General features: G+C 32.8%; 2 protein-coding genes across 2 annotated transcripts; both read left to right on the top strand.

The window, feature by feature from the left end:
• The first annotated feature begins 1,410 nt into the window (after positions 1-1,410).
• Positions 1,411-5,159, top strand: LOC145134952 (uncharacterized). The gene is made up of 9 exons (XM_079069755.1): positions 1,411-1,703; positions 1,793-1,947; positions 2,037-2,324; positions 2,395-2,524; positions 2,624-2,731; positions 3,275-3,377; positions 3,461-3,586; positions 4,357-4,547; positions 4,847-5,159. The coding sequence occupies exons 1-9, from the start codon at positions 1,651-1,653 to the stop codon at positions 4,935-4,937; spliced, it is 1,245 nt and encodes a 414-aa protein (XP_078925881.1). The 5' UTR covers positions 1,411-1,650; the 3' UTR covers positions 4,938-5,159.
• Positions 5,160-9,020: 3,861 nt separating this feature from the next.
• On the top strand, positions 9,021-9,595 carry LOC145132413 (defensin SD2-like). Its single transcript, XM_079067187.1, has 2 exons — positions 9,021-9,176; positions 9,267-9,595. The coding sequence occupies exons 1-2, from the start codon at positions 9,113-9,115 to the stop codon at positions 9,422-9,424; spliced, it is 222 nt and encodes a 73-aa protein (XP_078923313.1). The 5' UTR covers positions 9,021-9,112; the 3' UTR covers positions 9,425-9,595.
• Positions 9,596-12,870: the final 3,275 nt, after the last annotated feature.

The following is a 12,870-nucleotide window of genomic DNA, read 5'->3' as shown; positions in this document are numbered from 1 at the left end:
AGGCCATCTCATTCTTTATATAGGGTCACCTCAAATATTAGGGTTTACCTTCTGTGCCTAGTACGCCCAGCGTACTAGGTGGCTCTTGCTTAAGGAATACGCGCATTTGTACGCTAAGCGTACGCATACGTACGCCCAGCGTACTTCGCTGCCACACTTCTCTACTTTAGGGACTCATCTTGCCAAATCTTCAAACTTCCATAGCTTCTTTGATATAACTCCGATTCCAAAGATCCTCATACCTACGGGAAGGTGATGAGATGCCTTACGATTCCAGCAACTCGCCACAACCCGAGACTTCCTCATGCCCGGTTCGTGGCCCACGAACCCTAATCATGGACAATCTGAATCAGGATGTTACATTTAGTCCTTAATATTTTTGTACACATTTAGTCCTTAATATTTTTTTGTTTCAAAATAAGTCATTTTTGTTTTTGTACTCATTCAGTATTTATGAATGATTTCTTTAGTTTTTTCTCACCACATCTTACGTAGGACAATCATTGATGAAGTGTGTGGGGCTGTTGATGTTTATGTGTAACGTCTCATTTTCACAACAAAAAAATTTCATTTTTAAATAAGGCAAAAGTCCCTAATTATAAATCCATTATTAAGAAAAAACGTTTATTCCAAAATACATTTATCGAAAATCAGAGTAATATAAGAAAAACGCGGAATCCTCAATACTGTTGATGAGTGTGTACAATCATGTCTTCGCCTTCCCACGGTCAACGATAGAACCCGAAAACATAAAGAACTTGGTAAGCACAAAGTTTAGTGAATTTTTCTCAAAATACTCGATACAACAAACGCATTATCATGCATAACGAGCCCACACTCATCAGATTGAAATACCTTGGCCTAATCAGTTATCAGACTGGAATGACAACATGCAACATGTGCAATCAGTCATCAGACTGGAATACCCATGGTTTGTCGTCATGCCGCCTTAACCCAACCGCTATTCTCGAGCCTCCGTGCCTACACCTTACAGCCTGCCCGCACCAAGTATCTTGGCCTAAAACATATAACAGGACCACCTCAACCTATCTCACCACCATATGGCTATCCCACGTAAGACGTCGTGAGAAAAACCTAAATAAATCATTCATAAGTACTAAATGAGTACAAAAAAAGTATATTAAAGACTAAATGTGTAAAAAAATATTAAGGATTAAATGTGTACAAAGTGAGAAATATATTACCCTATTAAGTCATTTTTACCGGCTAATCTGGAGTAGCCGGTCATAAGGATTAAATCTGTACAGTTTAACAAGTTGAAGGGGTAAATATGGACGAAAATAAAAGTTAATGACTAAATGTGTACAAATCAAAAAATACATTATATTTTTAAATGATTATCCCTATATTTATTGAAAAACAATCAAAAATAAGATCGTAACCTAAGGTTTCATTCTCTTCCGCTCCGAATAGATCCATGATCCGTCTCCATTCCGTTACTTCCACCTTCTCCCCCATCTCTCTTGCCCTAAAATAAAAATCCCCAATTTCCTTCTACAGTACAACATATATCGCTTACAACTACACATTCACGCTCATTCACACCAACCTAACCATTTTCCCTTGAACAATTTTGTTGCAAGAATCTCACATGCTTCGCATTTTGCCAGTGTAATATTGATTGTAATCATGCTGGACACAAATGCACTGGTTCATGATATCTTGAACAAGCTCAAAAGACGGTGAGCGCTAATTATTCTTTCCTTTGTTTGTCAAGTTTTGAATTTACTGTTTATTTATGTTGTTTATGGTTTCTGTACGATGGGGGCAGTCAGATTGAGGGCTCAAAGGCCACAGCGAAGCTGACCGCAGAACTCCTCCGTAGTGTGATATCGCAGCAGCGTCTTCCAAGCACAAACCAAGCCGGGGCTCTTATCGATGCAATTAAGGCGATTGGAGAGCAGCTTGTTGCTGCTAATCCAGTGGGTTAGTTTGTTTTTTTTTCTGTGTATTGACAAATTGTCGAATGCTTATTTCTTCTGTTATCTAAATTCTTTGATTGAATTCGGTTCCAGAACTCGCTGTTGGTAATATAGCGAGGCGTGTTCTACATATAATCAGGGAGGAAGATCTTTCACTCACGACATCTGTCATTGGTGGATTAAGCTTATCAGCCATTAGTGATGATGAGAATGACGTTGAACAAGACGATTATCCAGTTTTATCAGCTGCTGCTGTTGCTGCTGCTGCTAGAAATGCTCTGAGAGCTCCATCATTGCAGACCCTTCTAGAGGGTGTACCTCATTCTGCAGCTGTTCTTCACTCCAACTCTTCTGCAGATGATTCTGAAGAAAAAACCAAATGTTAGTTCTTTTTGATATTTAAATGTAAAGCTTATGAAATTTCTCATGACTTGATTTTATTACACTACAGCGACTGATAAAAATTCAAGAAGTCGAAAGCTAAAGCACAATGTTATCGAGACTGTGAATGATCTGATTCAAGATATTGCCACCTGTCATGAAGAGATTGCTGAGCAAGCAGTCGAGCATATTCACCATAAGTATTCTCATTTCTCTCTAAACCCCTCTTCCCAAAAGTTGTTAATATAATATTAAATATTAATAGTCAATATATTAAATGAAAAAACAATTATTTGCAGTGAAGTTATTTTGACCTTAGGAAGTTCAAGAACTGTCATTGAATTTCTTTGTGCTGCAAAGGAGAAGAAGAGATCATTTCGTGTTTTTGTAGCAGAGGGTGCTCCAAGGTCTGTATGCTACTTTCTTTTTTAGAGCAAAAAGTAAGTTACATTTTTGGTCCCTGAGTTTATCTGATTTTTTTCGCTTTTGGTCCCTAAAGAAATCTGTTTGCAAATATTGTCCTTAATTTAATGTTTCATAACAGTTTTGGCCCCTGAATCGTTAATCCTACCTACCCAGCTGTTAATATATTTAAAATGACCATTTTGGTCCATGTGGTACACTATTCTTTTTAGTTTTGGCCCAAGGGCAAAATGGTCAAAATCATTATGAAACATTAACCAAAATTGCAAACTGATTCCTTTAGAAACCAAAAACGAAAAAACTGCTAAACCCAGGGACCAAAAATGCAATATATTCTAAAGTCTAGACTAAGTTACATCTTTCGTCCCTGTGCTCTTTCAAAAGTCCTGATGTTACATTTTTTGCATGGTTGGTCCCTAAAGTGTAGTTTCATTGCACTTTAGGTCCCTGGCTTGGACATTGTCTAAAAAGGATGTTAAGTCCAAAGTATAATGACTATTTTGCCCCTCATCTTATTCTTTAAATAGGTATGAAGGACATATTCTTGCAAATGAATTGATTAGTAGAGGACTACAAACAACAGTAATCACTGATTCCGCTGTTTTTGCAATGATTTCACGTGTAAACATGGTATGCAACGAATCAAGTAACAAACAACAAATAATCTGCCAATTTACCATTTTGACCCTGGTTTTGAAATTGGTAATAAATAGGTTATTGTTGGGGCCCACGCTGTGATGGCAAATGGTGGAGTGATTGCACCTGTTGGATTAAGTATGGTTGCACTTGCAGCTCAAAGACATGCTGTTCCTTTTGTTGTTCTTGCTGGCATCCATAAGGTAAAATGTTTTATAATTTTTATGATTATAAATTTCAGAATAGATTAAATTTTTGGTCCTCAAATATTGCTGATTTTTGTTTGCAAATTTGGTCCCAAAAGGTTTTCTTTTGCAATTTTGGTCTTTATTTGAAGTGTTTGTAATGTTTTTGGTACTCTTCCAAGTAAAATGACTATATTACCCTTTTTCTGATTTTTCTTTTATAATTTTTGTTATTTAATTCATAAGTGTAAATTTCCATTTTGGTCCCTGAGTATTGCTGATATTTTTGCAATTTTGGTCCCAAAAAGTTTTCTTTTGCTATTTTGGCCCTAAAAAGTTTTATTTTGTGATTTTGCTTCCAAAAAGTTTTCTTTTGCATTTCTGGTCCCAAAAAGTTTTCTTTTGCAATTTTGGTCCTCATTTGAAGTTTTTGTAACGTTTTTTTGTTCCCTTCTAAGTAAAATGACAATATTACCCGTTTCTGTATTTTATAACTATTTGTTATTTAATCTACCTGATTTCAATAATAATGCAACTACAAGATAAATAATTAAAATAATATAAAAGAGTTAAATAAAGGGTAGTATAGTCACAAAACCCCCACATGTACACCAATTCTTTGCAAGAGAACTTTTTGGTGCCAAAATTGCCAAAATCAGCTATACTCAGGGACCAAAAATGTAAACTACAATTACATTAAATCTAATAACTTGTTAAGAATTGACAACACGTATGCAACGTATGATTGGTTGTTTGTTTGTTTGAACTGTTTTGGTGTGTAATGACAGTTGTGCCCTTTGTATCCCCACAAACCAGAGGTGTTATTGAATGAATTGAAGTCTCCATCTGATTTACTGGATTTTGGAGAGTTCTCTGATTGCATGGATTCCGCCACTGGAATTGGATTCCCTCTTCATGTTGTGAATCCTGCATTTGACTATGTGCCACCTCAGCTTGTCACTCTATTTATTACAGACACGTAAGTTCACTTGTATTTGATTAAAGTTTATTTAAAAAAAAACAACATTTTTTCTTTATCCATCAGTTTAATTTTAGTTTTCTAGTTATTGATAACAAACTAGATGGTTGAACTTGAATGACCCATTCCATTCCTTTATGGTGGAATCAGCAAAGGAATGGAATGATTCATTCCACTTGTTTCGTTTAACATGATGTGTAGGATAGAGTTGAAACTATATATTGTATTTACATATAATATAAAAATTTGTTCCATAATGTAAACTTATCTATTTATTATTATTATTTTTTTTTTGGCAGTGGAGGGCACAACCCATCGTATATGTATCGGCTGATTGCAGATTATTATTCAGCTGATGATTTGGTCTTACAACGAAAGCCTATTTCTTGACATTGCTTAAATCTATATCCATTTTTTATAGATCCAAATGTAGCTTTTTTATTTTAATTTTTTAATCCAGATAACTATTTTGAATTTATGGTTTCTTCGAGATAGGGTTTTTTGTTACTTGGGGATTGTTTATTTTTTCCCCGTTACGTCCTATATTGGTAAAATGATTAAGGTGCTCTTCCTAGGATCTTTTGTTTATGGGGAAGTAACGTTTTATTTTAAGACTTTGCTTTTTAGAAGAAGTGAAGAACACACAGACGTCAAATCGTCTTTTTAGAAAAATCACTTTTAAGGTCTAAAAAAAGACGTCTCTATCAATTTCTTAATATTTATTTATAGTGATAATGATAAAAATAAAAACTCTTTAACTATAAGAAAAATGATTATTACCACTAAATATTCATAGCTTCTTCGTTACGTTTTTGTCTTAAGCTTGATTTGAATTTGTATTACTTGATCTTGTTTTAACAAAAAGATTTATTTTCATAAGAAATTATGTTGGTAACTATAAGTTAATAGTTTTTTTTTAATTATATTTGGGTAAAATATTAAAATTAAATAATTAATACAAAGAAAAGAATATCTACATTGATATATATAAATTGCCAATATATATATATATATATATATATATATATATATATATATATATATATATATATTATGAGCCAGTTTTTTTTGTGTAATCTGTAAAACTTTTTAAAATTAGATAAACTTATTTGTTCGAAGTGAGATTGACATAAGATCTTTTTCAACGTGTATTTTATAGTTTGTACTTTTAACATAGGCTATAATTACATCATTTTTGGCTACATATTGACTTTGTTACATTCCCCGGAAGTAAGGGTATCAAAGTTGAAAGTTTTTAAGCTATTCAACTTTTATGTGTAATTTGTGAAACTTTTAAAAATTACATAACTTATTCGTTTAAAATTAGATTGACATGAAACTTCTCCAACATGTACTTTATAGTTTATACTTAAATTTAGGCTATAAGTTCATCATTTTTGGTTCCATATTGAATGAGATACAGTCCCCCGAAGTCAGGGTATCAAAGTAGAAAGTTTTTCGATACTGCTTCAACAACTTGTAGCATACGAAACGAATGTTGTACTAGTCCAACGGGTTCAAGAACTGGAAAATCAGCATCGACACATGAACCATTCCAGAACCGACACAAGAAATAGCATGAAGGATGTCGATTGGGCTTTTTGGCGTTCTAAACTCTCGTTGGAGCATAATACAACATCCGATATGGATAATCTCATTGAACATAACAAAAGATTTAATGTATGATTGCGTTATACGACATAATAAAATATTGCAAGATGAGGATGCTTTTATATCTTCATGATATTGAACCCCATATTAAGGAAGAAGTGTATGTATATATGCCCAATTGCCCATGAATTACGCGACACAGAAACCATCACCAACTTCTGAGTTTTAAATAATAAGAGTGAAAGAAAAATGATGCTAAAATAAAAAGAAAACTAGGAAATGTGAAAGATAGGTACACTAGCTTAACCTTAGGGTGAATATCACTACTCATTTTTAACAAAGGACCATTTTGTAAATTCGTACTCTGACAAACGACTGAATGAATACCAGAACCGGTGTGGAAAAGTTGCAGACAACCCTTTATTCTCCACCACATAACTCGTGTAAAGAACTTAACTTTGTTCAAATATTCATATTCATATAGAACGTATAAAACAATACTTTTTCCTATGAATATTAAATCTAAGCTTTTGATTACTTGTTATTGATAACAATTTAAAATTAAATAATAAATCTGAATTTTTTTTATAAAAAGTTACATATTTAAATAAAAAAAAATCAAATCAATTATAATAGTAGAAAAGCAACATTGCCATGGCCCCCCCACAAGTGGTATTGATATCTGTTGAGTTGTCACATCGCACTTCATCTAAGTAAATATTTCATATTTCCAAAGGCTATTTTTAGTAGGATATTGAAGTTATCGTGATGAATTTTCAATTAATATTTCCAATTATAAATATATCGATAACAAATTTATTTGAGTGTTTTGAATTTTTCTAAAAATGGTTAATAATACAACATTTTTTTGAACGATATGAAGTTTAATAAACTTTAACTTTACGTTGGAGTAATGATATAGTCTAAAGAGCCAAAAATATATTATTCAATGTGACTCGACACTTACATGCATTTTTCAAAAAATGTTATCATTTATGAAATCTTATTTCAATGTGACTCGACACTCATATTACATGCATTAAATTTGCAATGACAATTAATCATATTGTGAAATTCGTAAAATAAAATAATATGCAACTCAATAAAAGATAACATGAGATTCGTGTGATGTGAATTTCTAAACCGGATTGAACCATACAGTTTCTTCAAAAACGAATTGAACCGATGTGATAGAACCAATAAAAAATCGTTTGAACTGGTTTAATGGACTTGAATAATTGGATTTCACTTGAGCCTTTAAAAACAACACATTTTCAAAGCAAATTGAATAGTTCAAGTGGATAACCATATCCACAACGTATACAACTCAAAGGCCGACTCACATCACTGACAAATGTATTTTAACGGTTGAATCGAAAACCGATCATCAAAACAGTTTTTAAAATATTGCCTATAAAATCCTCTCATCTTGTTAGAAAAACTCTTACATCTATATTATTATCTCGTTAAGGATAAAGTCGTCCTAAAAATAGTAAACATATGTAGTCTTCGAAGATATTTCAAACCGATTAATTTATCATACTGAATTCAAAATATATACTTTTTATGTAGCTTTTTGTCATTTATTATGTGGGTCTACATATAACAATATTTGAATTGAAAATAGATTAATATAAAAAAAAACATTATTTATAAGGTTTTATCAATTATTTTTATGTGCCATTATATTTTGAAAAATCTTTTTATTTTTGGGTCATTTACTGGTCACCAACATTACGATGATGTGTCGGTTTGGCTGACATGAAAAACATTTCTTGGTTTGCATTTAGTTCCACATTCACGTCTTAACGAGTCTATTATTTTTGTTCCCCATCTGCAATTACTTTTGAAAAAAAATATATATTAACCATTGGCCGGTTACCAGTCGGTATTTTAAAACGTAATAGATTAGTTATTTTGTTCCACATTTACCATTACTTTAGTGTATACATGTATTTTAAAATGAAGAAAAAACACATATGGTAAGTCTCGAACTTGAGATATCTAATAAACAATGTGACATGCAAATCTCCAAGCCATTAATACATTCTTAATTCATCTAATAAACAATTGATTATTTCTAATAACATATTTGTGAGAGAACCAAAGAAATGATATAACAACACGTATAATTTTAAGGGTTAAATGCAAGAAATAACATTATACTTTCATAATTTGTTGTTATAACATGAAGTTTCAAATTAATTTTATATTGGGACATTATACGTTGATAAATATACTTATTATACTGTATAACAATAGATAACATGTTGCTTCGAACTATGATGACATACACAACGTAATAGGTTTTTATTCCATAACAAAGAGAGTTCTTGGCTCACTAACTAACTCGCCTAGCCCATAAGAAGAAGTAACAACTTTGACTCTTGTCTTCAAGGGTTATTTCTTTGTCATTTTAAGTTGTTATGTTTTTAAAACATTTATTGGTGACTAGCCAAAGACTAAAAATGAAAAAGAAAAAAAATCCAAAACATAATAGCAAATGGGAAACAAAAAAAATTGCAGCTAAACGCAAATTAAGACGTAAATGTTAAGATTAAATATAAACTGAGAACACTTTATTATAATTTATCGGTGACTGATAAGAACACAATAATTAATTTTTTTTACATAATACAATATAATGACCTAAAAACTTGAGGTTAAAACATAAGAAAGTCGGATAATATACTCTACCAAGAATTAACACCACCGTCCATGTAAACAAAAGAAGGATTAAACTTATAGTAACATTTTATAAACTAATGAGATTTATTATAAAGTTAATTGTCGACGAGCACCGAACCAACTTTTTCGAAAAAAATAGAAGATGGATTCCGTATATCCTTCACAAAAAAAAACTCTATATAAACACCCCCACATGTATCATCTGCATACACATCATCACCTCTCTCTCTCTCCTCTTCTCTCTCAGTTTCTAGCAGTGTCTGAAGATGAGGCCTTCCATGAAGCTGATTGCAACCATGTTGCTTGTACTCTTGTGTCTCATGGCCAATGGTAATCCTTCTAATCTCATCATTCTTACAAACTACGATGCGATATTATATAGTTAATGGGTTATTAATTCAAGATAATATATATGTACAGTAATGGTGGAAGCCAGGACATGTGAGTCACAGAGCCACAAATTCAAGGGGACCTGCGTCAGCAGCACCAACTGTGGTAATGTGTGCAAGAATGAGGGATTTCATGCCGGAAAGTGCCGTGGATTCCGTCGTCGTTGCTTCTGCACTAAACACTGTTAAATCAACTTCTACTACTTGTGGGTTATGTGTATCCGGTCACCGGTGTCCACTTTCGGAATTAAGTTTCAGTTCGAGTCATGTGTCCCTGTTTACTTTTTGTTTTTGGTGTCTGACGCGTGTCCATGTGTGTACGTACTTCTTCGATAAATAAGCTTTGGTTCCTTTTCTAAACAGAGTGTCTTATAGCAATTTTCTATGTAAGGCGATTGCTCAATCGCTAGCTGTCTTATCTCTTTTCTCTTTGTGTCGTATCTCTCTCCCTTTCTCCTCTAATAAAGAAAAAGTAAACCAAGAAATCAATTGTTATTGTCGGATTCAAAATACCAACGGCCAAACACTAAGAGCAACCACATCGGTGGTAGTCTTGCAATATATTTGTAAAGGTGACCCGTATAATGTTTGCAAGACATATGGATTAGATATTATTATTTTATTATAAAGGTAATATAATATATCAATTCAATTGTTTTTAATATCTTGATATGGCTATTTGATTAAAATACTAATATAATCCTTTTGCAAGTCTTTCAAGTTTTGAAAGAGACACTCCTATGTGGCATAAAATAATGGCCTACTTGGCCTTGCAAACCATTTGCAAGCCATCGATGTAGATGGTCTAAGATATATGTTTGTTAGTTGAACTTGGAGGCATCGATTATATCAAACAAAATTTGTTTTTTTTTTTTCAATTTTTAAAACTTATTTTTATTGTAAAACCAAATTCTTTATATATATATATATATATATATATATATATATATATATATATATATATATATATATATTCAATTACGTTTAAATATTAACAAATAAATTTGTTATATGTTTAAATATGTTTTTAAAAGCATATAATAATAATAATAATAATAATAATAATAATAGGTTCTAGTAATTTATATCAGACAAAACTGCAAAAATGATTCCTGTGGTATGCATTTTTTTGGGGTTTTAATCCAAACCACGACTTTTTTGGATTCGTGGTCCTTTTGAGGTAGTTTCGTTGCGTTTTTGGATTCAGAGCATATTACATATTCAATATTCCAAGCTACAGAAGAATCCAAGGGTAAAGATTCATATCAGTTCACGAAACAAAGTGTCATAGTATAGATTCAACACCAGAAAATAAATTTGCTGCAAATTCATGACTAGAAAACAAATACTCATAGGCTCATAGAAGATTCAAGGAACATATTCATACGAGTTCAAGAAACAAAAATTACAATCACCAAAATTAAATTACAATTGCCATAGAGATCATATTATAGTTTTTTTTTTAAGAATAGGAGATTAAACCTAAAAGTAACAAAGTGGGTTCAATCGAAGAGCTTGAAGAAGAATAGAAGTGTAGATGCCCTGCATATCTTGAAGAAGAATCCAACTGTCGATGCCCTGCATCTCTCGAATAGGAATCGACTAATGCTCTTGTTAGATTGATTTTGGTTCAATTGAAGGAGAAATCAAACACCTCACATGCTAGTGAATCCAAACACTGTTTCCTGGGTACCTGGTAATTCACAACTTAAAAAACCCAATTCGAATTCCAATCATTGGATTCAAACTTTGTGGATTTAAAAGTCGAGCAAAGCATTGAAGGCACTAAAATCGCTAGTGTATATTCAAGCAGTTGTGAGAGGTTATTTAGTGAGAAAAGAAGCAACAATGTGACCCAAGATGCCGATGGCGACATTACTAAAGGATACGATATCGGAAAACTGAGCGGTTCTTGAATCGGGGTAAAGTGCCGACTAATTTTATTGTTACGTATTAGGTTACATACAATCAACATATATAGGTTTAGATATTACACATTGATACCCTCTATTCTATAATATATTTAATTGTGTCTAATACGCCCCCACAAGCTAAGGACGGGGAACGACCTGCAGCTTGGATCTTAGTTGTATGAATCTTGGAGTTGGCAATGGCTTCGTGAAGATGTCGGCTATTTGATCATGTGTATAGATGAGCCGGACTTGGAGATCTTTATTTGCAACCTTTTCTCCGACAAAGTGGAAGTCAACTTCCACATGCTTTGTGCGCGCATGAAACACTGGATTAGCAGAGAGATAAGTTGCCCCAAGATTATCACACCATAAGACCGGGGGTGTAGAGTTGTTAACACCAAGTTCTCGAAGAAGAGATTGAAGCCAGGTGAGCTCAGCAACCGTGTCAGCAAGCGCCTTGTACTCAGACTCTGTTGAAGATCTAGATACGGTTCGTTGTTTCTTTAGATGTCACAACTAGGAATTTTGATGCTTTGTAACAACAACAATGATAACATTTGTGAACCAAAAATGTGAGAGCATGTAAGATGCTTATTCAATAACAACAAAACTTCCATCAAATACTTTATACAACCACTGCAAATAGTCAACAAAGAATTGGAAACCCTAGAAATCCCGGTTTAAGTCCATTTTGGATTAGGATTTTCTTATTGGGCCTAATGGACCAATAAGCTTCCAATTTGACTATTTTGGGCTTAGAACTCCTATATGGACTCTAATTGGACCCACTTTCATTTATTTTGACATTTTGGGCCATAATGGGCCTAGAATGAAATAAAATACCCTAATGGACCTTATTGGGCCATAACTAACCTAATTAGCCCTAATGGGCCATAAGACTCATACTTGATGAATATTGGGCCGTGAATTTATCTAAAAGGGCCAATGGACCGAAAACCATCAAATTAGGCCCATATTATGGACTCAAACTCAAAAAGGCCCAACACATTCCTCTCCTTAGCCATTCTCGGCCAATATATATATATATATATATATATATATATATATATATATATATATATATATATATATATATATATATATATATATATATATATATATAAAGATTAATGGAGTTGACTTCTAAGTTGACACATCATTATTACTCAAAGGTTATCAAGGTATAGTACATCTCATGCATCTAGGGCATCTCATGTTCCCATGCAACTTCTCTCCCCTCTCCTCTCTTTCTTCTTCGGCCGAAACCAACTCAAACACACACACACACTCTTAAAAATCTCTCTCAAACACATAAGAACTCTCTTCTCCTTTTCATCCAAATTTTCGAGAATTAGAAGTATTCCAAGGAGTTTTTCATTCAAAAATCACTTCTAGTTACAAATCTTGGTAAGTTCTTACTTAAATCCAAAGTTTAACTTCTATACCTCATCAAAAATCATCTTTTAATTCATTCAAATTCATGATCTTGCCTCTTAGAACACATCTAAGCCAAAGATCCTCCAAGAAGCTTGCTAGGCCGAGAATAGCATCAAACTTCTTCCATTCTTCTTCAAAACCGAACCCACAAACTCAAGGTGAGTTCATACCCTTCTCTTTTCGGTTTTCACAAGTTTTATGGGGGAGAATACAAGTAAAATGTGTAGATCTATGTGTATGTGTATGCTATGTATGATTTCAAGTATGTATGTGTGATTTTATGTG

Source organism: Lactuca virosa, chromosome 8 (assembly GCF_052849685.1).
Source record: "Lactuca virosa cultivar CGN04683 chromosome 8, Lactuca_virosa_CGN04683_v6, whole genome shotgun sequence".
NCBI lineage: Eukaryota > Viridiplantae > Streptophyta > Magnoliopsida > Asterales > Asteraceae > Lactuca > Lactuca virosa.
This window is presented reverse-complemented; position numbering and strand designations above follow the sequence as displayed.